This window comes from Orbicella franksi, chromosome 9 (genome assembly GCF_964199315.1).
Source record: "Orbicella franksi chromosome 9, jaOrbFran1.1, whole genome shotgun sequence".
NCBI lineage: Eukaryota > Metazoa > Cnidaria > Anthozoa > Scleractinia > Merulinidae > Orbicella > Orbicella franksi.
In genome coordinates this window covers 21,677,462-21,704,760 of record NC_138153.1, presented here as the reverse complement: position 1 = coordinate 21,704,760, position 27,299 = coordinate 21,677,462, and the positions used below count along the sequence as shown (strand labels likewise).

At 39.5% G+C, this 27,299-nt stretch overlaps 2 protein-coding genes and 2 pseudogenes across 2 annotated transcripts; 1 reads left to right on the top strand and 3 right to left on the bottom strand.

The window, feature by feature from the left end:
* Positions 1–187: 187 nt before the first annotated feature.
* LOC145497704 (uncharacterized) lies at positions 188–6,490 on the bottom strand (annotated as a pseudogene).
* Positions 6,491–8,725: 2,235 nt separating this feature from the next.
* On the bottom strand, positions 8,726–9,100 carry LOC145498546 (uncharacterized). Its single transcript, XM_081478453.1, has one exon. The coding sequence runs from the start codon at positions 9,098–9,100 to the stop codon at positions 8,726–8,728; it is 375 nt and encodes a 124-aa protein (XP_081334579.1).
* Positions 9,101–13,930: 4,830 nt separating this feature from the next.
* LOC145498030 (uncharacterized) lies at positions 13,931–20,605 on the top strand (annotated as a pseudogene).
* Positions 17,054–27,286, bottom strand: LOC145497998 (uncharacterized). The gene is given in 3 exon segments (XM_081477870.1): positions 17,054–17,778; positions 17,780–25,543; positions 25,674–27,286. Coding segments are annotated over 2 exon segments (690 nt in total). The 5' UTR covers positions 17,831–25,543; positions 25,674–27,286; the 3' UTR covers positions 17,054–17,139.
* Between the last annotated feature and the right edge of the window lie 13 nt (positions 27,287–27,299).

Genomic DNA, 27,299 nt, shown 5'->3' with positions numbered 1-27,299 from the left:
CCATACCTCAAAATTGCTTTAAAACACACAAGTTCACATTCAAGAGTTCATAGGAACTAGCAACCAAACGTTTGAGTAAAGTCGTACTTAAGACGTCGATTTTTGCGTCATTTTTTAATGGTCTCGAAAACACAGTTTCAGATTTAATATGCTGTAAGGAACCTAACTAAACTTTTCATTAAAATCGTACGACCAATGTCGATTTTCCCTAGATGATTCCAAATCTCTTCGGAAACACAGCTTTAGATTTCATATGCTCTAATGACCTTACTTCCGATTTTTCCTACAAAGGTCCAAATCACCTCAAAATTACAGTTTTACATTTCATATGCCGCAAAGACGCGAAACTATCCATTTGAGTAAAATCAAGCAAGAAATAACGGTTATTTATATCGATGCATGACTCTACGGAATCTTAACTCTGCTCGAAGACCCACTAGTTTGCAGAAGAATGCGGAGTAAAACTAAACACATAGATTGGATGAATTTGGCCACAAATAAGGGTTTTTTAATTTGATCCAAGATACTTAAATTGTAGCAACACATATACAGGATTTCCATTGTTTAGCAAAGGTGGGGCGAAAAAGACGCCACATACCATTGGTTGTGGCAGTCATACTAAGACAAAATCAAAGTTAGCGTGGCGGGATGAGTCGATTAACATGGGAGTTAATCTTTCTGTTTTGCATAATGATATAAAGAGATTACAAGCAGTTGGTCTGTTTAGTCTTAACAGGCAAGCGTGAAAGCGCAGTCCTTGCCTGACGGGCTTCAATGAAAAATTAAAGAGCACGTTGCGCTAATTATTCTCTGGAAGAATAAATTATAGAAGTTAGATTACTTAAGGACTATGGGAAGCTGGTAAAGCCGCAGCCCCCGTCTGACCAACTTCACCAAAAAATGACGGTTTGGCCAAAGGAAAGATATAAATTCAACAGGTGATATAAGAATGAAAGAATGACAGTGAATTCGCAGTAAACCCCCAGTTCTGAATATTGCTAATGGTAAGAGGAATATTATAGCACCCTCTTATAAAGTCCTGTATACTGTTAGAAGAAGCTGTATACTGAACATCAAAAGAGGCGGTAAAGTAGCAGCCCCTGACTGACCTACCCTAGCGGCAATGAAATGAAGGACACCAACATAGAAGGCCTTTTCTGACCTACGAAGCTGTCAGAACTTGCTTAATACAGAAAAAGAAGGACTATCAAATGAAATCAATCCGCATTGATATTTTCTGATTTAAGGTAAACCTTAAAGGCGTCAGGTTTCCATCGACCAAGAGCTTGAATTTTCTCGTCAGAAAAACCCTTGTTGGCAGCGTCACACGCCCCCCCAGTAATGCGAAAACTGTGGATTTTAATCGACTTATGTCAAAGGCATAATATTAGAGGCAATTCTAGAGCTCGGTATCTAATTGATACAGAGTAATAGGTGACTGATGAGAATTACAAAAAAGAGGGCCACGTCTATGACTGCGAAGCTTCCAGTAATTAAGAAGGGTTTTAACCGGGAAAACGGGACAAAATGATCCCGACTGATTAGGACATCAAATGGCCGGGAGTCAGATTTGTGTTTATAATCAGTAATAGTGATCTTAGCCGTGCGTGGCTCGCCTTCAGATGATGAAATTTGCAGATCATGAAACTGGACAACTGAACACGTAAAGCGAGTGCTCTTGGTTGAAAGTTCACCAATTCGGAATAGTACATAAAAAGCAGTAAGAGACATGCAAAACTGGTCTTGTAATGGGCAAACTAATATCTGAATGTCTTTGACGACTTCATGGTGTTAGTAATTTCTGTTATAAAAACGATTTAGTTTGTTTACAAAATCCTCCGAGTTTGTGAGCGTAAGAAATGACAGAAAGATGTAAAGTTATCGTAGAAAAACCCAATTTGTAAAGAAAAAGATAATGAAATATAAACGGGGAGACAGAGAGCGATTAATGGCAACGTGGGGTTAGAGGTCCCGTAAAATTGAGCATATAATTGTCGAACGATGACCCACGCGCGTTGATACGATCTGCAGGTTCCCTTTAGTTAATGCTGAGTTCAAGAAGCCCTTAAATTAGAGACCAACTATTGGGTAGTAGGTTGTTGGGTACAGTCGGTGGATTCTCGTCTACAACCAGTAAGAGTTAGTTGAATTTTGCTACTTGAGAACGTGAAATGTAATCGGCTCGAGTATTGTTAAAACGGGGAAATGTGTTTTCGTGAAATAATATATTTTGTCTGAGGCAACTTAACACTAAATCCCTGATCAATACAATAATACTCTGATGTTTGGACGTCTGCTTGTTGATAAAATCGATAACGACAGCATTATCAGGAAAGAATATTACAGACTTATAAGGCATTAAACGTCCCAAATATGCATCGAAAGGACAATAGGATATAACTCTAAAACTGCAATTTTAAAAGATTTTTACGAAACCGGCCATTCGGCGCCGAACCAGTGCTTACCAAACACAGCGCCGAATGCTATTGAGCCCGCTGCATCGGTATAAAGTTCAAGGGTATACGATGTTTTCCATGCATCGTCGAGAAAAACTGATTTGCCGTTGAACTCGTCTAAAAACCGAATGGACAAAAGGAGATACTTTTTCGAGCCTTTACATAAACGGATATGATGGTGTGGCTGTCGTAAGCCCATGGTAAGATCGAGTAGGCGCCCAAGAAAAGCACGGCCCCGGACAATAACTTGAGAACTAAAATTTAATAAGCCTGGTAAAGACTGAAGTTTTTTAATTTGACTGTGGGACGTTTATAAAAATTGTGCAAGAGCATGGGGCATTTTTGAAGCTTTCCGTCTGGTAGTCACGCTTGTATTTTTAACGAACCGAGAGTAATGCCTGCACATTGCAATACTGTATGAGGGCCGACGGTTTTTTTCCAGAGCTATGGGTACTCCGAAATGATGGCATAGAGAAATAAAGTTACCCAAGTCGGCTTCGAACCGCTCTTTGGTCTGTGCAATAACGGATATGATAAACAAAAAAGCGTCTAATATCTGCAAAAAAACATGAGGCACCCAGACGATAAATAGGGAACCATTGGAAAGCGGTACTAAAAGCTTCAAGAATGTTGCATGAAGAAGGAAGCCCCATGGGTAGGCACCGATCAAAGTTATACAAATTTTCGAATTTGATACCTACCTACATTGTTTTAACCTTGTAGGGAATCCGAGCGGGGTTTGAAGGGCCTGATACTTGAGACGCGTTTTCTTTTTTTTTAACTCTACCGGATCCCTGTTGAGGGGTTGGTAAAGAACACTGAAATGATGGGTGCTTTCCTCCACATTTATAGCAAACGTGTTCGAAATGCCACCCTTGGCAGCGTTTTCCGGTATGAAATGCCCAACACGTTCCTCGGGGAAAAAAATTTGGGGGGAAACCCTTGCGTGTTGACGCTTGGGGCTTATTGGTGATCGGCTGTGATATTGGATATTTATCGAGTGCAGATTATCTCAGGTAACTAAATGGTTCGTCATACCAGAGCCAATCCGCGTACGATAAAGCTATATGACAGACTACCTTGCAATACTTCATCAACTGCGGGGTTTCACTGTGGTATTGCTAAGTATAAATCGCGAGAAAAATGTTAAATGCTCTAACCCATTGTTTTATGTTGAAAATGCTCTTAGGTGCGTAATACGCTTCAAGAGTCAGGCGCACTTGCTTTGATGACCCAGTGGAAGGTGTCATAGATAACGCATCCTAATCGATTTGAGAGGTGGATGCTAATAGAGCCCCAAATTTCAGATACTCGTTGGCCCAGATTTTAACTTTTCTTTTCGAACCTACCCGGGAACTAAGATTTAAAGAGACGCTAGTAAAAATTTGTTTAGAATGAACATTGGCGGCACCCAAAAGCAGATATTCCTGTCTTGTACCTGCTCCGTTTAGGTTACTGACATCGTTTCTCAGTGCTGTGGTCAGGCTATCCTATGGCAGGTCGGCTTGAGACTGCCCTGCCAATGTGGTTTCAATGGACGTGCTTTCTTCAACGGTGTTTTGTCTAATGATCTCAGTTAGACGATCGTTAGACAATGCGGTTTTCACCGCTTCCAAGATGACAGTTTATCTGGTTGCAGAGATAGCGTTTACGTCTAAGGAGACCAAACCGGGATTGGTAATAGCTGGGTGAAATATAGGTGGATCCGCTGCTGTCAGCTCTTATGTTCACACTCGTTTAGAACGTGTTTGGCGGTCTATCCTTGATGGCTGTGCCGCACTCTTTCCAGGAGGCATTAATTATCGATAATACATAAAAATAGGTTATTAAATAAAATGGAATGCAATGCGATTTCGAAAAAAAATTGATAAGAAGGAATACGGCTCAAAATGACGAGATAAAAGTCCATCCTAAATTTTTTGGTCGCAGTTAAGGTGGGCAGCTCCACAGGTTTTCTGTTCATAAGCAACGATACGTAACCGGATTAAAAGGATAACAGAGGCCAATTTCCAGGAACGATGCGTTACCCCCAGTGCCGAGTGCATTGAACCACTCGTAAAGAGGCGGTCAAAAGATTGTACACTACTACTGCAATGGTAAGAAAGTAAATCATCGCTAGCCATAAACGCATCTCGGACGTGTGAACCGTGGTTCCAGTGAACCGAACAAGCACACCCATTGCTCGTGAAAGTAAGACCCAACGACAAACAAGCAGGAGTTGTGAAAACAAACATTAGCTGACAAGTCAGCTTGGTTTTAAACATTAAAGGGAACTGGGAAATCTTAAGACAATAAAATGAAAAACATAAAATGTCTGGGGAAGGCGGCCAGTATAGATAAATAGGAGGATGTTTCAAATTTGTTATATAAGTCCAATTTCCGATTATAGGGAGTTTAGGCAATGTAGAACTTCCCCCTAAAACTACGCTTGTGCTGACAAGGACCATTTAGATTTACCCCGTCACGGGGTACATCTACCCGGGCGCGTTGATACGATCTGCGAGTTCCCTTCAGTTAATGCTGAGTTCAAGAAGCCCTTAAATTAGAGACCAACTATTGGGTAGTAGGTTGTTAAGTACAGTCGTTGGATTCTCGTCTACAACCAGAAAGAGTTAGTTGAAATTAGTTTCTGCCCTCCAGAACCCTGTATGGCTCCAGAAAATTGCATAAGGGATCGGCTCTTGCAGTACTTTTAAACACCAATTTAAGAGGATCACGTGCTTCTTGAACGTAGCAGCCCCAGTTCGATAAATAGTTTGACAGACACACACACATTTCACGTTTAGCGAGTCATGGAGGGGCCGGGTAAGGTCTTAAATTGCTGAGCAAACGTTCATAGGGGAAGTGCCTAGCTGTAATATAACTATATCGGGCTTGAACGATTTAACCACTAAAAGATCAATTTGGACGGTCTTGCGTATTGTTCTTCCCCAAACCCTGTGCCATTTTAACTCTATGCCTTCGCGAATATGCAAATTAGCATCGATATCATTACTCCGCTCGACATATTCGCGTAAACGGCGAATAAAGGAATGAACAAGTATCAAAACACGTGTTACCGTCATTTGACCGCTTGGAGCACAACGTTTTAAACTAAGATCTAAAGAGGGGACTGAACTGTCAAAAATGAGTACTTGCTGAAAATTCTAAGAGGTAATGTGGAAAAAAAAGTTTTTTCTTCCCGATACTGTGGGTACAGGGCCAAGGGAAGAAGGCCTAATTGCTCAAGAGAAACAACTTTTACCCTTGACGAAACGCCCCCTCTATCCCCTGGAGTTATACTTGACACAAACCAAACCTACAGACCATTGTGTGAGCGTTATGGACCGCATAAATAGCAATATCTGTGAAGATAAAGTTTGGTTTTCCTTGATAATTTCAAATTTCCTCAAAAAGTCAGTTTTGGATTCCACATGCTGCAAAGACGCGAAACCATACATTTGAATGACAGCGAACAAGACGTGTTGATTTTCTCTTCATAAGTTCATAACTCTACATGTGTTAAAGACGAAAAATTATAATTTTGAATGAAATCGTACGCCTGGTACCTCCAAATATCCAAAAATACACACTTTTACATTCCAGATGCTATAAAAACGGGAACTTATACATATTATTGAAATCGCACGAGAAATGTCGATTTTCTCTTAATAACTTTAAATTGCCTCAAAAACACAGTTTTAGATTCTGCATACATTAAAGCTGTGAAACTATAAATTTGACTTACATCGTAAGGGAAATGTCGATTTTGTCTCATGCCTCAAATTTGTCTGAAAAACAAAGTTTTAGATTCCAGAAGGTGTAAAGATATAGGGATTTTCGCTTCATACCTCCAAATTTCCCCAAAAACGTAGCTTCAGGTTTCTCACGTTATAAGGACGTGAAACTCTATATTTGAGTAAAATCGCTATCGCCGAGAAATGTTGAATTTCGCTTCATTACTTTGAAATGGCTCAAAAACACGGTTTTAGATTCCCTATTCTGTAAAAAGTTGAAAGTATATATTTGAGTTAAATTGGACGAGAAACATTCATTATCGCTTCATAACTCCAAATTGCCCCAAACACTATGTTTTAGTCTTCTTAACATTTGAATGATATCGTACGAGACTTGTAGATTTTCCCCTTACACCTTTAAATTGCCTCTAGAACACAGTTTTAGATTCCAGATACTGTAAAGATCTGAAACCATATGTTTAAATAAAAACGTAAAAGAAATGTTGAATTTCGCATCATTACTCCAAATTGCCTCGGAATTGCAGTTTTACATTTCATACGACATTAAGACGTCAAACTATACATTTCAGTGAAGTCAAACACGAAATGACGGTTTTTTCTTGATAAACTTAAAATCTCTCCAAAACTCAGCAAACGCTACAAAGACGTGGTAGAGGCCGAATAAAACGACGAACACTCGCAAGAATTTCACATAGCAAGTTAATCCATAGTTTTACTTCGCGACTTGTAGTCCGACTCTTTGAGCAACAGAAAAACACACATGTAATAAACACTCACAGCCACACCAAGTCGCATACAATTTAAATGTTCTACAGTCACTTGGGACGTCTGATTCCACGCCCATAACGTGTCTTGTATTTGTTATCCTTGTTGGCTGCTACTTCTTCCTCCACCGATGACGAACAGTCATTAACCTCTGGCACTTGCGGGAGCGTTTCGAGTGTTGGGCATTTCCTAGAGTCTTTCATCTCTTGAACCTTAGCAGTATGCAGTGGGTCACATCTTCTGTCGAGAATTTTATCGTTGTACTCCTCTAGTAAGTGGAGTTTCTGTACCCGTTTCTTTATCATTCCTTTCCTGGTTTGGACTCTTACTGTTCAAATTCGCCCACCCTGTCCTCTGAAATAAGTACGACATGGTTTTGTTTCAATGGCATTCCTTTGCTTGGTTAATTTTTGGCGAAAAGTTACGCCCGACAAATATTCACGTAACCAAGGAGACCAAAAAAGACTTTGAACTCGTACTTTAAGCGCTCCGAGAGAGGGCTTTCTTTGGTGGTCCATCAGGCGGACTTCTCAAATCTCTTCCAATGGCTGATAAGGCTGCGGTAACGATTCGCCCACCACGTATATCATCACCAACGTAAGTCAGAGGACGGGAGTTAATAATGACTTCTGTGTCTGTCATGACAAGCATCATTTCGATGTAGCTGGGAAAAACTTTCCCCAACACCTTCCAGAGTCGTTCTTTGAGCTGTCGGGAGACTCTCTCCCAATGACTTCCACGATGACGGGCTCTCTCCGTTGTAAATTTCCAGCGTACACCTTGATTGGTTAATTTGTTTTTAACGACAGTTGGATCTATCTTCGTCAACCGCATTCTTAGAGTTGACACCTTGAACACCTTTTCTGCTTTATGAAATTTGGTCTCGTTGTCTGAATGGATCACTTTTCCCATCCCACGTCGATTAGCCCTACAACAAAAGTCTTCCAGAAAATCTTATGCAGTCATACTTTTCAACAATTCCAAATGAACTGGAAGAGTATCTTTGCAGATAAAATTGCTTACAGAGGCCGTTGACGTAGTTGGCTCGGAACTTCCTTTTACTTTAACATACAGTGGACCTGTAAAGTCCATTCCAATGTTCGTAAATGGTGGTGCCATCTGTACTCTTTTGTCTGGTAACGGTGCCATTTTCTGTTGAACAGGCTGTGTGTGCTAACGTTTACACGTGAGACATTTTCTCAAAACTCGCTTTTGCGTGAGCCAGAAGCGTTGACGGAGAATGGCTAGATTCGTCTCTGGACCCGCATGGCAAGCTTTGACATGAACGTGTATGATCAATTTTTCTATAACTGGGTTGCCATAAGGTACTATGATTTGATGGTTGGCTTTTTCTGGAATCTGTACAAACTGAAGACGTCCACCAACCACAAGTAGCTTCTTGGTTTAATGAAATTGCGGATCCAACTTAACGATGCGCCTCTTCTGATTCAGTTGTCCCTTGGTACAGAGTTGCTTAAATACTAAGAGGAAAGGAACTCTTTGTCTGTTTCTCAACCAAGTGAATTCAGATTCCTTTAATTCCTTAACAGACAGCATCCCTTTTTTTGGCTCCTTACGTAAACGTGACCACTTTGGGATGCATGTAGTCACTCGTACCAAACGTTGCCAGGTAACATATCTTAATGCCAGTGCGGGAATGCTTTCTTGAACCGCTTATAGACAAACAGTGTCATTCATGCCAACAGATTCGTTCTTTGCTTCAGTAACACACTGCTCTGGAATTGCTTTCAGCACCTCACTAACAGGCTAGTGACTGCGGAGCTGTTGTAACCACTGTGGACCTTTCCACCACGGCTTACAGTTTCCGAGTTTAGATGCAGGAATTCCCCTTGTGACCAGTTCTGCAGGATTTTGACTTCCCGGACAAAACCTCCATATGTTTGGTGGTACTCGTTGGTGAATATCTTGAACTCTGTTTGTAACGAATATTTTCCAATTAGAACTTGGTTTTCTGATCCACGCAAGTGTAATCTGACTATCTGACCAACCATACACTGCGTGCACCACAATTGGGAGAGCTTGAATGTTATAGTCAAGCAGCTTAGCTGTGATGTATGCTGGAGAAAGCTCCGGTCTTGGCATACTGATTCCTTTCACCGGTGCTACCCTTGACTTGGCCATAACTAGGTTGCAGATATTTTTGCCAGCCTGATCCTCAGCAAAAATGCAGACCGCTCTACCATAAGCTCTTTCGCTGACGTAACGAAACCCATGCAGCTCAACTTTGTCAAGTGAAGATAGATTTCGTAGTAACCATGCTTAAACTTTGATTTGGTCAACGTTTGCTACTTGCTGTTTCCAGGGTACCCAAGAATTCGCGATGTCCAAGTTTAGTGGCTGATCCCAATCTAGACGTCAAGTCCACAATTCTTGATACAACGACTTTGGAATTATCAGAAATGGAGTCATCAAACCCATGGGATTGAAGACTCTCGAGCACAAACTAATCAAACTTTTCCTTGTCTTAGGGTCCTTGTCTGTCAAGATACTGGAAGCGTTTGTAAACGACATGACATCAGTTTTTGTGTTCCAGAAAATACCCAGTCCTTTCAATGAGTCTGACATTTTTTTCGGCTCAGTAGTCGGCAGAAGAATTGGTGCTGTGTCACAAAGAGGCCTGGTTTTCGTAACCTTTTGAGAGTTCGATGCCCATTTTGGCAATTAAAAATATCTATTTTCAAAGGAGATTGCAAAGTTCATTTCTTAGCTTTACTGCACTGTCATCTTGCGGGGCACCAGTAAGTACATCGTCGACGTAAACGTTCTTACTCACTTCCTTAGGTGCCGTAGGATTGCCTTCCTCGTGTTCTTTTGCATGCTTTTGTTTAAGTAGCAACGGAGAGGAAAGGAGAAGGGGCATCTCCAAATGTCACTCGGGTCGAGCAATAAACGTCCGGTGTGCGATGAGTGTGCATATCTCTCCACAGGAATCTTTGACTGTTCTAATCGTGAGCTTTGAGCTTGGTCAGAAGAAACATTGTCTTGATGTCTGCCGATCCGATAGCATCGGAATCTAATAAGAATATGTCGTAGATCTTGCTGAAGTTTTGCACCCTTGGGAAGAGAGAAGTTGAGGGACTGCGCATAATACGTTTTAGCGCTGCTATCGACACGACTCTACGCTTCGTGGTAGCTCTATCTCCTTGGAATACACAATATTGGCTTACTGCTTCACAATACATTTTCGCTTTCTCTAAATCATTTCACAACCTTCTTCCAGTGGAGACAAGTCTTTGATACGTTTTTGCCAATAGTTGTCAACGAGAGGTAGATGATCTTTCTTCCAAGGAAGACCAACTTCATACCGCTCACCATCAAAACGACAGGAAATGTTAAACTAATTAACTGCATTCTCCTCTTCGGCGTTTCTTTGATGCTCCTGATAATTTGCGATTCCACTAGCGTGTAGTTCCCAGAGACGTTTTAATTGATCATCGGAACTGTCGATCTTCGTTACAGTGAGCATGGCTCTCATGTCTTCACTCTTCTTATACGCAGAGAAGGCACCAGTCAAAAGCCAACCAAGTCTTGAAATTAGTTGCAACCAGTGTTCCTGGACGCCCTTTTCGTACATCTCCTTGAAGCAACTTGTAGTATTGATCGGCTCCAACCAACAGATTAACCGATGCAGCTGCTCTTGGAAATGTGTCTGCAAGTTGCACGTTCTTTAGATGCTTGCATCTTTTGACGTCAAATTCCACTGCTGCGAGTGGAGGACATATACTTTTCATGATTCAGCCATTAATCGAAACGGCATGATGATCATTACTCGAGTTGAAGGAAGCTAATTTGAACTTAACTCGGTTCATCTTCTTTCGCTGTTCCTGACCCCCAAGTACCTTAATGGTCATAGTGGCAGGCGATCTATAAAGTTTTATCTTAAGATCATTGAGAGCTGTTGTTAGGAAAGTCTCTGGTGCTCTACTGTCCAGAAGAACTTCGACTGCACATTCCTTATCCCCATATAGCAATCTTGCACTGGCACTTGGCAACAGATTTTGCTTATTTGTAGTCTTAAACCCACAGAGTGACTGAATGTCCTTGGTTTTGACTTCTGAGAGATGTGTAGAAACTGATGATTTATTCTTCCACACCCATCAACAGAACATCGTGGCGGTTTACATGTTCTACAGTCTCTTGGGACGTCTGATTACACGCCCATAACGTGTTCTGTAGTTGTCATCTTTGTCGGCTTCTACAGACGCGAAACTATATATTTGAGTAAAATCGCACGAGAAATCTAGATTTTCCTTTAATAACTTTAAATCGTCTAAAAAAAACACAGTTTTAGATTCCTTATACTGTATAGCTGTGATACTATAAATTTGAGTGAAATCGAAAAGGAAATGTCGATTTTCGCCTCATACCTCGAAATTGTCTCAAAAACACAGTTCTAGACTCCAGATGAAACTATACTTACTATACGATTTTTACGTCATCACTTTAAATTGCCTCAAAAACACAGTTTTAGAATCCGTATGCAGTAAAGACCTGAAACTATACGTTTGAGCAAAGTCGTACGACAACTGTCGATTTTTGCTGCATAAGTCCAAAATGCATCCAAAACATGGCTTTACATACTATTTGCGGTAAAAGACCTGAAACCATACGTTTAAGTAAAATCGCACGGTAAATGTTGATTTTCGCAGCATAACTCCAAATTGCCTCGGAATTACAGGTTTACATTTCATATGCTGTAAAGACGCGAAACTATACATCCTAGTGAAATTGAACAAGAAATAACGTTTTTTTTCTTGATAACCTTAAATTCCCTTGAAAACTCAGTTTTTAAGTCCACACCCTGCAAAGACGCAAAACTATAGATTTGAATAAAAGTGAACAAGAAATTTCAATTTTCGCCTGATAACTTTCAATTGCCTTGGCAACCCAGTTTTAGAATCCAGAGACGTGAAACCACACGTTTCAGTAAAATCGGACGAGAAATTTAGATGTTTTCTTCATAACACCAAAATTCTTCATAACTCCAAAAAACTCCAAAATTACATACACAGGTTTAAGGTTATTGATGCTGCAAAGACGCGAAACTATACATTTATATAAAATTGAGCAAGAGCTATTGATTTTTGCTTCATAACCTTAAATAGCCTCAAAAACTCAGTGTAGATTTTATATGTGGTAAAGAGATAAAACTATGCGTCTAAATAAGATCGTACAAAAACGGTCGATTTTTGCCCCATACCTCCAAATTATCCCAAACACGCAGATTCGAATTCAAGATGTTACAGAAACCATTAATCATACGTTTGAAGTTGTAATTTCTTTCATATTGCGTTAGAAGTAAGTACAACGAATGCGTATTTTTCATTTTATAATTTTTTTCTGACAATAACCAATATATTTGTTTCCCACCTTAAAACTCTTGTTTACCACATTTGGAGATTTTGAGTCTCCAAAAGGCTTTCTTTTACTTAGTTTAGAACTAAAATGGTCAAAATCTTGCAAAGTTATTAAGGTGTTAAGTTTCGACACAAATAACGTCATAAATAATTAACAAAGGAACCGGCTTCGACAAAAGCAACACCAAACGGTTCCCTACAACATCAGCAAGCCCAATATAACATCAAAACATCAATAAAGTGTCTCAAGTTTTAATAACAAGGTCCTTTAACAACATGATGGTCAGCAGTGCATCCTTAAACTTTAACCAAGGCCTACGGAAAAGCGATTGTGTTTTATGTGCCAGGAAGTTCCTCTAGTTCCTCACACACCTTTTCTGACAGTTCTTTCGCTTTTGCGCAGTGTTTTAAGGCTGCCAAACAACAAAAGTGACGGACCAAAAAAGCGTGTACTCACCAATAGAAGGCCCGTGTCAAAGTGTGACCAAACATTTGCTGATTTTGAAAATTTATAAAAGATTTCAATAACAAGCTAGCAATTTGAAATTTGGCATGATTAGTTATCAATTACAGTGCTACGTTTTTAATGCACTCATAACTTACTAAATGCTGATTATTCATGTGAATTTGATTGCGAGCTATCAACTATACCTACTTTACCCTCTAGCAAAAAAATCCCTCAATTTACTCTGTAAGGTAGATGTTTTGGTATGCATATGATATTTATTCTATTTAAAAAACATTAGCCTTTCTAATTGTTTAATAAAATTATTTTGAATCTCCCCCACCCGAAAAAAAACTGTGTCGTTGAGTTTCCTACGTTCCTTATCCTAGGGTCAAAAAACGCTCTTAAATTAGGAAAAATGAACAATCCGTTTTTGATTTTAGTACATCTCCACTTTTAGACCGGATTCAATCTTTGTTATTTTGTTTCGAATGAAAGGATCTCTTGAGTTACCTCGTGATGTTAATATTTAACTATCAATCTATGTTATGCCTGAAGGGAAGTTGTAAACAAGTTATTACAGACAAATTATAATGTATTTTTTTAAGTCAACATTGTTGTTGATTTCCCTACCCGCCAGAGAAAATTAACCATAAAGGCTATTAAAATGCTCGGGTAACACGGTTTTGGATAATATATGTAATCTATGTTTTATACTCTATACATTATACTAGTATTTATACATCAGAAGGTTGTTGATTTTAAATAAAAAGGCAAGTTGATTTCCCTACGCGTCTCCATTTTGGTAAGTTTTGTTAATTTTTCAAGTGCAATATCTTCGTTGTGTTTACATAAAAATTACACGATTTTTCAGTATATTCTAAAAACATAAAGGCTTAATTACCTGTAAAAAATTTGGTGAATTAAATGAAAATATTGAGGCGCTACAGCCTTTAAAAGTTTGAGACCAACTTTTTAAAGAAAAACCTGTTTTTTGAAAAGTCAAAAGTTTGCAACATAATAAATCTGTGAGACATGGGTTTCAAAAATTGAAACTTATGCCAAATGTTAGTATACTAGAACACTATTAGGTGTTAAAATCAATATTTTCAAATAACATTGATTTAGACTTCTTTTTGAAACCGGTGTTAAAACTCTAAACCTTGTTTGCATAAACTCACCATTTCGATGATATGTCAAACAATATTATTCGCTTTTATGCCAAACATGTGGATCATATTTGGCAGGTCATGATTATTAATCTCAGGAGGTAGTTGGACATCTCATTATATATTTTTGAATTTATGGCGTCTTGAAACATAAAAGTACCCTTTTTTTTTACTATTGTAATTTTACTTTTAATTGCAATAAAATGATCTGCCTTTTTCCCAAAAGTGTTTTATTTAGCGCTTCAAACAGATTTCTTGAGTCTCATGAGAGTACATTTGAATTTTCGATGTTTTTGGCTGTTTTTCAAATTTCGGGATTTGTTGATGATTTTCCTTCCCGTCAGGCAGTTAAGGCGTAAAAACTCAAAAATAATAAAAGGGTAAGCCTGGAAAACAGTATCAACGTGTAAACCGTCATATATTCTACTAATACTGCTATTTCTACGGAATTAAAACCAATAAAACCAACGCTTTATATTAGATCAAGTTGGGCGTTGTTGATTTCCCTACTCGACCAAAAACCCTATCGTTAAGGTTCAAACATTTTTCCCTTCAACGCGTTTTAATATTTTTACCCAAATTTGGACAGATAGTGTAACTATCACTCCATTATTTGCTGTTTTTTTTTCTAGTCTCACCGTTTTATTCTTTCTAAGTTACAGCTCTTACCCTGAACTCAACCCCCCCAAAAATGAAGTGTTTCAAGAGCTCTGAAACCTAGTTCATATCATAGATGTTAAGGCGTTTTTCACGAAAACATTGAAAATTCGATTTTTCGAGGCGAGGGTAAGAGGTCGACGACCCATGTGTGTGTGGTCAAAAATGCGCATTACCAGGGTACGAAAGAATTTTTCATTTTAGAGTTTTTCCCGCGAATTAGACTTTTCTTGTTGATTTCCCTACTCGAAAATTTTTGAACGCAGAAATTAGAAAACAGAGCAGGAACCAATCAAAAATAACCTAAAAATCATAAAATTCAATCCATTATCTATAAGATATTGAATTTTGACGTTTTGCCAGGGTTTCATAAATTTTTTAGAAATTTTCAAAAAACCCAGGGTAAGGCGTAGGGAAATATATTGTCCGTAAACCTAATTTAAAAATATTCAACAACCACAGCTGCAATATTTATAGGGGGTAATTTCCCTCTCCTGGAGTTAGTATATCTCATTTTGTGTTTCACTCATAATCTAGAGCGTGAAAAGAGACCTATCATAAACCAGTACTGACAAATTTGTTGCTAATTGTTAGTATAAACTAGTATTGATAGCTTTTTATATTTTGTCTTATTGTACAGGGGACAATGAGTCTACCGACAGCCCTGTGAGTGTTAAAGATATTTTCCAGTTTCTTACTGGGAAAACTACGAGGCCAATTTTACCCTTAGAGAAGAACAGTTTTTGGATAACAGTAAAATTCATTCATTGCAGCACTGACCACCAAATTTGTTTCGCAACAGTTTCTAGTTGTGCCCTTTGGGTACAGTTACCGGTGGCTGACATGACCACATACAGTGATTTTGAATTTAACATGGATACTGCAATAGGGACCTTAAGATGCTAGACGCGGCGCCCTTGAAGAACGCGGTCATGTCCGAGAGGGCATGGGTAGTAACCGCCACCTTTGCGCAGGGAAAAGAAACCTTAAGATTTACGTTGTGCAAGCGGTGGCCAAAAGAAGTCATAACAACAGGTTCAGTCAGAGAATCAGGAGGTTTTTCTGTTATGACGTCGTTTAAGAAAACCCGAGAGCTTTTAGGAGGAGCCTATTTGGCCGACATCATTTCTAACGAAGAATTCGTGCTCCTCTATGACTGCAGCTTTTCAGAGAACTTAGAATTACCGTACAAAGAGTACGAAAGATTTGACCTTGAAGAAATGGCAGATTCAGAGTGTCTAGCGGAGTTCCGTGTGAATAAACACGACCTACCGCATTTACCAGAGTGTTTGCAAATACCTGCTGCTTTCGTATGTAACCAGGACTCCGTTTGTGAGGGTATGGAAGCTGTCTATGCTACTTCGAAGGCTTTCATACCCTTGCAGATACTCGGATATGATACCAAGATTTGGCAGACCAGCCCCCGTGTTGAGTATGGTGACCAACAAGGTAGTTGATTTTATCTATGACACCCATGGATGGAGAATCAAGCAATGGAATCAGGACCTTCTCAGTCCAGCACGTCTACAAATTTATGCAGATGCTGTGTACGCAAAAGGTGCAGCCCTTGACAATTGTTTTGGATTTGTGGACGGTACAGTTAGGCCAATCGCACGACCAGATGAAAATCAGAGTCGTCTAAAATAGAGATAAAAGCGTGCATGCCCTCAAATTTCAGTCTGTGGCGCTATCTAATGGTATCATAGCAAATATGTATAGACTTGTAGGTGGGTAGTATATTTTAACCAATAATAACGAATACCTTAAGAGTCTTGTTAAAACTCAAAGCTTTTCACTGTTGTGAATTTCAGAAGGCAAGAAGCATGATGCGAGCATGTTGGGTGATTCTGGACTGCTTCAGGAGCTACAGCGGTATGTACGTTCTCCAGCAGCTCATCCTATCTGCATATATGGGGACCCTGCATACCCCCTAAGGGTACAACTTCAAGCCACTTTGAGAAATGTAGTTCTCACCCCACAGATACGGGCATTTAATTCTTCAATGAGCTCAGTAAGGAGTTGTGTGGTGTGGCTCTTTGGTGATATAGTTATTACTTCAAATTTAATGATTTTAAGAAAAACCTGAAGATTGGGCTAGGTGACATTGGGAAACTTTACATAGTATGTGCTGTGTTAAAAAAATGCTCTTACCTGTTTATATGGTAATTTCACCACAGAGTTTTTTGTTCTACAACCACCCACACTACAGGAGTATTTTGCATAAAAATGCACTAGGTTATGATGGCAATGTTCACAAAGTAGTTTTGCGAGTTAATTATACAGAAACTACCTCAATGAAAGAACAATTAATGGCCTTTATTGCTGTTACCATACATGTAAATAACAAAGAACACAAAATGGATTTCAATTTCAGAATGCTATCAGGCCTTTTAAATTTAACAAGTTCTCGTAACTTCAAGACGTGACATGATCACATGGATATATATAAGTGTAGAACTAACTCAACTTAGTAGAAACAAGTAATCTGAAGTAAACATTAAAGTATATCTCTGGAATGCTTCCTCGTCAACATTAAACGTCTTTTTCTTCTGCAATTTTTTGCATGAGGCCAATCATCAGACTCATAAGTTGATTGCTCTGTTGTTGCTGCTGTTGTTGATTAGCAAGTGCTAGCTCATAAAGCCTTGTTTGCCGCTCGTACTGCTCCCTTCTCGCTTTCTGATCTTCTTGTTTCATTGCCATATTAATGTTTCCTTTTTCCCCAAAAAACTCTATTGTATCATTTCCACCCTTTCTTGATCTCTTCCTCTTTGGCTCTGACGAACCCTCACCTTCTTTCCGTTTCATCGTTTCACTCAGCTTTTCGCACGCGTTCTTTCGGACCTCCTCTCCCATCGCCCTGTCTTCGTCTGTCTTTTTCTTGTTACTCAGCAATAAGATATCTTCTTCTTCAGCTGCTTCACACTTCTCGTTGATCTCCTCGAGCGCTCGGTCCAGCTCTGTTTCCTCTACTTCCACTCCGCTATCTCTCCGTTCCTTCTGCATTCTTGCACGATACTTGTCCAGTACAAGTTTAGGACGCTCCCTTACCGATTTCTTTGTGACAAGAAACCTCATTGTAGCGTGCGGATTGAGGTTGTCGGCTATTGTTTCCCACACTCTTCCTCTGTCAACTGCCCTCGCCTTGTAACGATACGGTTACAATAACAAAAACCTCCCGAGCAAGAGCAATGTCGTGGTTGTTTGTCCATTCCATTGCCATACTAAAGGAAAATAAAGTAGAATTTCAATCAAACCGTCCGTTGGAGGAATTTTCACTAAAACAATCGTAAAACACGAGTCGATGAAAGATGATGATTTCTATTAAAAATCCACACATTTTTTTTACAAGTAATGCAAAATCATTTTCTAGAGCGGTCCTAACCTACCACAGATTAGTTTAACACGATATAAATCAAGGTGAAATAAGAAATCAAGCAATACTCTGTGTGAGTAAATTTCCCCCAATTTACCTGCTTTTTGGATTCCTTATTGAAGACTTGACGCTCACATTTCCTTCTATAAGCTCGCTAAAATTGAATTATGAAAACAAAATTGAACCAAGCAGTTTATGAATCTATTTCTTTATAATAATGTTTACAAATTTTGTGCAAAACATGTTATTTTAAGGGAAAAAGTCGGAAAATAACTAACCTTTCTGGCAGGCCGCCAAACTCAACTTCATCGCCACCACAACTGAGTTGGAGGCCGTCAAGTGGCGTGACATTTATGCAAATTAAATTGAAGACCTTGGGAATTTACTTCCGGTTGCCGTTGTCCTAAGCCGCGTCCAGGGTATCTAAAGGTCCCTAATAACACACAAAAGACCTTTCGAAGAGTTTAGATGACCTTTTATTGTCTCCAAGTTTTGGCGAAAGCCATTTTTGACAGAATGTTTGAGTGCTAATTAACCGCGCGGCCATGGCCCGAGCGCGGCTCATGGTTTACCCGTGGTTTATTATTATTTTTTTAAAATTTTTTATTAACCGCGCGGCCATGGCCCGAGCGCGGTTCATAATCTACCCACGGTTTATTATTTTTTTTTTTGTCGGTGACCAGACCCAAACTTCCTCTCGCCCAAATCTTGAGTCACGCAACGTGTGATATTTATTCGTTAAACGCTGCTAAAACATTAATACACGCAAAATTTTACGGATATTGTTTTCTTTGTTGTGAGTAAAATATATCTTCTTTTGGTTTTATCGAGGCGTTGAATTCAAACGGAATAATAAATACGCTAAAAAAGGGCATAACAAGCCGATAATATTTCACCGCGTGGCTTTCCGCACGAAAACGAAAATACAGCTTACTTGTGGATAAATTCAGCCTTAGAAACCAGCAACTGGTCCCAAATTACTTTCTGTATCCTTACAAATGTCCTGACTTCCATCTCCAAAACATTTTGCCTCAATTTTCAGCAACTAAACATTTCGCCGACGGCGACCGCCATTCCGGTGGCTTGCATACTAAATTAGCTAACTTGACAAAATTTTCCCGAGGTGGGGATATGGCCAAAAGAGCTGAAAAACGGCCTGTAATTGGCTAATGATGAGATCATCCCATTGTCCAAATTTGGTGAGAATCGAAAGTAACGCCAATCTTCTGTCACGTTTTTAATCTACGGTCGGGATAGAGTTTAGTGTTCGTATCTTCATGCCCATACATATCGCGAAGAAAGTTCCAAATTAAGACCATTACTTTATGGGAGAAACGGCTACGACTGATGGTGCAATAATAGAGTTTGTGTTGATCAAGTGATGTGATGTCTACAGTGAGAAAAAAATCATCAAGGACTGCTTTAGAATGTGCACTGCATTGCAACTGTAGCGCTACCAAAACAGTTAAATTTTAAAAGCGCGGTTATAAGATCTAACAGATCTTGTTTTTTTTAGTTTTGTCGGTGACCAGACCCAAACTTCCACTCGGCCAAATTTTGAATGACGAAACCTGTGATGTTTACTCGCCAAAAGCTGTTGAAACATTAATACAAGGACAATGTTAGGGATATTGTTATTGGGTTAAATACATTTTCTTTCGGTTTTATCGAAGCGTTTGATTCGAAGGGAAATAATAATAAATACGCTAAAAAGAAGGTATTACGTGAGCCATGGAATGCGCTGACGTTGCAGCTTTCACTTTCACTTTCGCTACGTGACAAATAAAATCGTGTTTACGTTGCAAGTTTATTTCGGCAGAAGCGACGGTCATTAATTTATTTGCAATTTTTCGAGCATTTCTTGTGGTTTTAGGCCAATGAAATAAATTCTTTGGCTGTGTCATTGCAGCAAGTTCGGTGATCAGAAGGAAAATTATATATTTTCAAGCCAAGCAAAGAACATGTTAGATCATGCAAGAATTACGTCATTGGTAGGGAAATAACCACCGTACTAAAAATAGCGGTGAATAACGGAGGTCCTAAATTATGTGACTGGTGTGACTAGTTTTCCAGCCTTGTACTCGTCGAAACACCAATGAAATTTCATCATGACTTTTAAGAAAGAAAGCAATTGTTAATAGTGTTGTTATCGAATCGTTCATATCCTTCATATCGTTCATGCCGATATATATCCCGAAGAAAGTTCCAGATTAAGACCATTACGTCATCGGACATTTCACAACGGCTACGACTGATCGTGCAATAGTACAGTTTGTGTTGATCAAGTGGTGTGATGTCCACAGTAGCAAAAGAATCATCAAGGACTGCTTTGGAATGTGCACTGCGTTCCGACTGTAGTGCTAAGCAAACAGTTAAATTTTAAAAAGCGCAGTTATAAGATCTAACAGATCTCCTTGCTTTTTTTTTTGTCGGTGACCAGACGCAGACCTCCGCTCGGCCAAATTTCGAGTCACGCAACGTGTGATGTTTGTTCGCCTAAAGCTTTTAAAACATTAATACACGGACAATTTTAAGGATATTGTTTTCTTTGCTGTGGGTAAAATACATTTTCCTTTGGTCTTATCGAAGCGTTGGATTCAAAGGGAATAATAAACGCGCTAACGTCAGCCACGGAATGGGCTAACGTTGCAGCTTTTTCTTTCCCTAGGTGACAAATAGGATGGTGTTTACTTTGCAAGTTTATTTCGGCAGAAGCGACGATCATTAATTTATTTGCAGTTTTGCTTGTATTTCTTGTGGTTTTAGGCAAATGAAGTAAATTGTTTGGCTCATCGCGAGAATGCCGCGACACATCCGGGACTTAAATGCAGAGTGCGCGCGAAATTTAATTATTAATTAGGCTGCGGATGGTTAAACAGTAAAGAAAATGACCAGAAAATGGCCGACTACGCATACTTGTTCAGAGTTTACGTGCTTCATAGTTGTGTTTCGTAGTGGTTATCATAGGGCTTTTGTAGATGAGACATTGATGGAATAAAGAAGACATTTTTTGAAATGTTACGAAAAGTGGATTTAGTCGTTTTCTTTTCCTGAATTTGGTCCATTTGAGGGAAAATATTATATGAGGAGATATTTGGGGGAAGAATTTTACTCCTTTAAAGTGCCCTTCTTAACGGTTATCATAGGGCTTTGAATGTATGTTGTTAAAGGAAGCTTTATGCCAAGTTTTAACGGAAAATAATGTTTCGAAGTGGTCGTTCTGCCAACTTTCGAACACTAGTAACGATCTTTCAGCCTTCGTTCGCCTCGGAGACTAGAAAAACAATAGAGCGAAACTCTTTTGAATTACCCGGTAGAATATTAATATATGCCAAGCTCCGCCTCCAAAAACAATAGGACACACGCCGACGCTATAAGGCATTGAAATTGAGAGGTGATAAAATCTATCACTTAACCGGCCATCGTATTTAAAGTAACGCTGTGCACGAGTTGCAATAAACGAATTTTTAGCATGTCATCTGTGCAAGAAATGCAGCGCGTTGATCGGGAGCTCTTTTCGCTTTGACATCTTACTCCAAACAGGATTCTAACAACTGAATACTCGAACCTGGGCCTTTTAAATGTTTTCATCAATTAAAACGGTTCCAATTTTGAATAATTATCTCACACATGCAATGGACAACAATGCTCACTCAGGCGTAAGACGCGCCGCGTGCCTTTGCTTTTTTGTTCGGCTCTGGATTTCAAATAGAAATGTCATTTATTTTCCCCTTCATCTTTCGAATAGATAAAGACCTGTGTTGCCTTTTAAGTCCTCGATCAACGACAGACAACGTAAACCGATCGAGTAAAAGACTACGTCTGATGAACTGCTTTGACCGATCGAGTAAAAGAGGACAACGACAAAGTAGAAGAAACTTTTTTTCGCACCGTTCTTTCCATTTGGCAACGTTTTGGAAGAAGAATTTTTTGTGGGAGAACTTTTGGTTCCCGCGCTCAAACCATTTCGAGTGTGACATGTCGCTGCACACGACTTTGTTGACAAAAGTCTTTGTGAAGAGCGCAGGCCGCCTTGAAATTAGAGCGCTTTTGTTAGCCTATTACACCTTGGAATTTACTTCACACATTAGACCGCTTGATTGACAGCCGCCGATTCATTGACAAGAGCAGTCGGAATTCCGACAGCTAATATTTGTAATTATTATATGGCGAAGAGTGTTTTAGTGGGAACTAAACGACTCGTAGATTCCATACGCCACTTTATCCGGGACCCGAGTGGCGTATTTTCCGTATGTCACCTTTGTGACTGTCGTATCGTTCAATGACGTCACGATTCCTACTTTTGCTTTTGTTGAATTGGTTTCTCCATATAATAAAAAGAACATTACACGTTGGCTCGAAGATATGAATTTTATGGTCTTGCCACGAGAACATAAAATTCATATCTTTTCCCCACCGTGTAATATCCACCATTTATTATTCCACGCATTGAAAAACTGAGCACTGCAAGTATATGTCGCGAAAGACAATAGAATTCTGCGCGATGGTTTAATCCCAGCGAGTTCATAGATCGGAAGGAAAATTAAATATTTGCAAGCCAAGCAAAGAACATGTTAGACTGAACATGCAAGGATTACGTCATTGGTATGGAAATAACCACCGTACTAAAGATAGCCGTGAATAACGTAATTCCTGAATTATGTGACTCGTGTGACTACTTTCCTAGCCCTTTACTCATTGAAAAACCAATTAAATTTAATCATGACTTTTAATAGTGTTATTATTGTGGCGTTCCTATCGTTCATGCCCATGCATATCCCGAAAAAAGTTCCAGATTAAAAACATTACGTCATCGGAGATTTCACAATTGCTACGAGTACGACTGATGGTGCAATAATACAGTTTGTGTTGATCAAGTGATGTGGTGTCTACAGTAATCAATAAATCATCAAGGACTGCTCTGGAATGTGCACTGAATTGCCACTGTAGTGCTAAGAAAACAGTAAAATTTTAAAAGCGCGGTTATAAGATCTAACAGATCTTCTTGTTTTTTTTGTTGGTAACCAGACCCAAACTTCCTCTCAGCCAAATTTTGAGTCACGCAACGTGTGATGTTTATTCGCTAAAAGCTGCTAAAACATTAATACACGGACAATTTTACGGATATTGTTTTCTTTGTTGTGGGTAAAATATATCTTCTTTTGGTTTTATCGAAGCGTTGAATTCAAACGGAATAATAAATACGCTAAAAATGGTAGTACGTCAGCCATGGAATGCGTTGAAGTTGCAGCTTTCACTTTCGATAGGTGACAAATAAGATCGTGTTTACTTTGCAAGTTTATTTCGCCAGAAGCGACGGTTATTAATTTATTTGCAATTTTGCGAGTATTTCTTGTGGTTTTACGCAAATGATGGAAATTCTTTGGCTGTTTCATCACAGCGAGGTCATAAATCGGAAGGAAAATTAGATATTTGCAAGCCAACAAAGAGCTTGCCAGAACACGCAAGGGATTATGTCATTGGTAGAGAAATAACCACCATACTAAAGATAGCCGTGGATCACGCAATTTTTGAATTATGTGACTCGTGTGACTTCTTTGCTAGCCCTTTACTCAAGGGAAAAAACAATTAAATTTAATCGTGAGTTTTAAGAAAGAAAGCTGTTGTTAATTTAACTCATCTCAGGTCCTGACTTTCGCGGGAAAAATTAAAAACCCAGCGCTCGTCAAAAATTACATTTTTTCACCAGAATTTAACTCGGAACATATACATATTTATATTCGTTTGAATCGTCGATGAAATGACCTTTTCCGGATATTTTTTCCTTCGGGGTCAACAAAAACCTCCGATTATAAAATCACGCCGAACCCACACGTTGCAAAAAAATCTCTTCAAAACCCACACTTCGAAGCGATATATTACTTTAGCGTTAATAGCTACCACACATCGGCAGACGGTAAATCTATTCCTTAACAATCCAGCTTTATAGTGTTAAAATTTCAGCGAAATCGAACAAAACCAGAATTAATTAGAATTTTTTTTCTCACCTCACTTCCCAGACTTGACCTAACAAAGGAAGCCACGGTCGCCCATAGCAACCGAAAGACACGAACATAACAAAGCCGACGTTTCCGCCAAAAAACTCCAGAATTATCGCCTCAGAGCTTAAACTTGAATGGGAACATCTTTTTCGACCTTTTTTCAACTGATTTAGACGAAAGAATGGCCTTCGCGGGCTACAAAAAAGGCCAAGAGAAAAAACAGAACACGAGGGCATAACAAGCCGATAATATTTCACCGCGTGGCTTTCGGCACGAAAACGAAAATAAAGCTTACTTCTGGATAAATTCAGCCTTAGAAGCCAGCAACTGGTCCCAAATTACTTTCTGTATCCTTACAAATGTCCTGACTCCTATCTCCGAAAGATTTTGCCCCAATTTTGGGCAAATGAACATTTCGGCGACGGCGACAGTCATCTAAATTAGCTAACTTGACAAAATTTTCCCGAGGGGGGGATATGACGAGAAGAGGTGAAAAATGGCCTGTAATTGGCTAATGATGAGATTATCCCCCTGTCCAAATTTGGTTAGAATCGAAAGTAACGCCAATTTTCTGTCACGTTTTTAATTTGTGGCCACTGGAGTGACCAAATCGATACATCGGTCGGGATAGAGTTTTATTATTAAATTATATGACTTGTGTGACTACTTTGGTAGCCCTTTACTCGTGGAAAACACCAATTAAATTTAATCATGACTTTTTAAGAAGAAAGCTGTTGTTAATAGTGTGATTGTCGTGTCGTTCATATCGTTCATGCCCATACATATCCCGAAGAAAGTTCTAGACTAATAATAGTTGACACTAAAACTGCCCCCGCTTTTTTGAACTTGGTGATATTTATATATATTATTTCAGGAGAAAATTCGATGAAAACAAATCTTGAACTAACCGTAGATTTCATCTTCAGTTGATTTGTTGGAGATTTGCAGTCTTTACAAATTAACCTGCCGGGCTGTGTATGAACATTTGCAACATACAGTGGCCAAGAACAAACGTCAAAACCAAATTTTTTTAACCCAGAATGTGTCACGTAAGTTAAAAAAATTCTGCCGTTGAACGTCAGATCTTTTTCACATGTCTGACAATAAGAATCAAATGCCCGCTGTGTTGCAAACAGACTGGCCTCCTCAAAATTTAAGTTTCCAAAAGTTTTTTCTTCGAATATCTGACTAAGACAGGCATTGCAATCTCCAGCTTGAAATGAACTACAATTTTCTGTAAGATGCAACCAAACAGGTTCACGAATGCGTGACAGAGATTTCATGTTGTGATTGTTCTCACGACATTGTGATAGGTTATTGAACAACAATTGAAGGAATTCGCTTCGAATAGATAGTTTTGCCAAAAATGGAAGAGGCGAATATCTTGTAATTTCCAAAAAACAATCAACGGCACAAGAATAAACTCCAGGTTTTTCAAAAAGTGAATTCATAAAATGGGTAACCATTCTGAAATTTTCTCACCTCTACACAATGAATGGCAAATGCTTGGGACCGCTTTCTGTCAATTCTCTCTCAATATTTCTCTATAAAGATGTATCTGTAAGAATTAAAGCACTGTAATTTAGCAAAAATTATGAACAAATGTGCACCTTATGAAACGATAAAGTATTCGATCAAATATTTTTCTCAGAGTCTGTTACAGGTAAGATGTAAGCGAGATTTCTCACCTTTTCCCTTGAAATCACTACAATCAGGAGAATTCTTTGGCTTCTCTATCTCGTTTTTCTACAAACAAATGGTATAAATATGAGTAAACGGCAATACAAAATGGACTTTTTCGGTACAGAACTGGCTTCGTCCTTTTACATGTAACTGCATGTTATTTTGCTCTAAACCTCAACTGTTTTGAACCTCGAGTGAGCGTTAATCGATCGATCGATCGATCGTCGTTCGTTCGATCGTCGTTCGTTGACCGAGTCTGTCAGTCACTGGAAGTGATTTGTGTCTGACAAATCGTAGTTGGAAGTGATTTGTGTCTAACAAATCGTAGTTGGAACTGATTTGTGTCTGACAAATATGAGTCTTCCAGTCGCTGTCGATTGTGTGGCTGAAATTCGTGACTGCGAGTCACTGCAAATAAAATCTGTGCAATAGTACTTTTACATCCGTCCTCCCAATCTTGCAAAGCCTCTTGCAAAAGTCTTACTGAAAACCGAAAAGATTCTACTTCGCAAATAATAACAAATAAGATGTCAAATACTGCTTACCTCCACAGACCATGTGCTTCGTGATGACAATTCAATGCCGCAAAGGTCACGCAAGTATTTACATTGAATCAAAGCGTTCTGGCTATCAACCAATTATATCATGCGCCAGCAGTAACGTCGTAAATCTTATGGCCATCAGCCAATGAAATCAACCATCGAGAGTGACGTCTTGGTTCCTCCAACGTCATCAACTCCCAGAACCTCAAGCGGGCTCAAAAGCTCGAGACGTCATCAACTCCCGAGACTATTTGCGGTCTCATTTTAGCCAACTCGAGATTTCGTCCGGTAATATTGACTGTATATTCATACTGTAAGTACTTCTTCTATTTACGCGCGGACTACAATGATGCCTCCTCGGGTTTTGGCCTCTGGGCCAAAACCCTGCGGGGGCAATTAAGACCATTGCATCATCGGAGATTTGTCAACGGCTACCACTGATGGTGGAAGGCGCGGTGGCCTCATGGTTAGTGCGCTCGTCTCCGGATCGAGCGGTCCGGGTTCGAGCCCTGGCCGGGGACATTGTGTTGTGTTCTTGGGCAAGACACTTTACTCTCACAGTGCCTCTCTCCACCCAGGTGTATAAATGGGTACCGGCGAACTAAATGCTGGGGGTAACCCTGCGATGGACTAGCATCCCATCCAGGGGGGAGTACAAATATTCCTAGTCGCTTCATGCTACAGAAACCGGGATAAGCTCCGGCCTGATGGGCCACTTGGCTCGCATGCAGACTTTACCTACCACTGATGGTGCAATAATACAGTTTGTGTTGATCAAGTAATGTGATGTCTACAGTGAGAAAAGAATCATCAATGACTGCTTTGGAATGTGCACTGCGTTCCGACGGTAGTGCTAAGCAAACAGTTAAATTTTAAAAGCGCGGTTATAAGATCTAACAGATCTTCTTGTTTTTAACCGCGCGGCCATGGGCCGAGCGCGGTTCTAGGTTTACCCGTGGTTTATTTTTTTTTTTTTGTCGGTGACCAGACGCAGACCTCCGCTCGGCCAAATTCCGAGTCACGCAACGTGTGATGTTTTTTCCGCCAGAAGCTGTTAAAACATTAATACACGGATAATTTTACGGATAT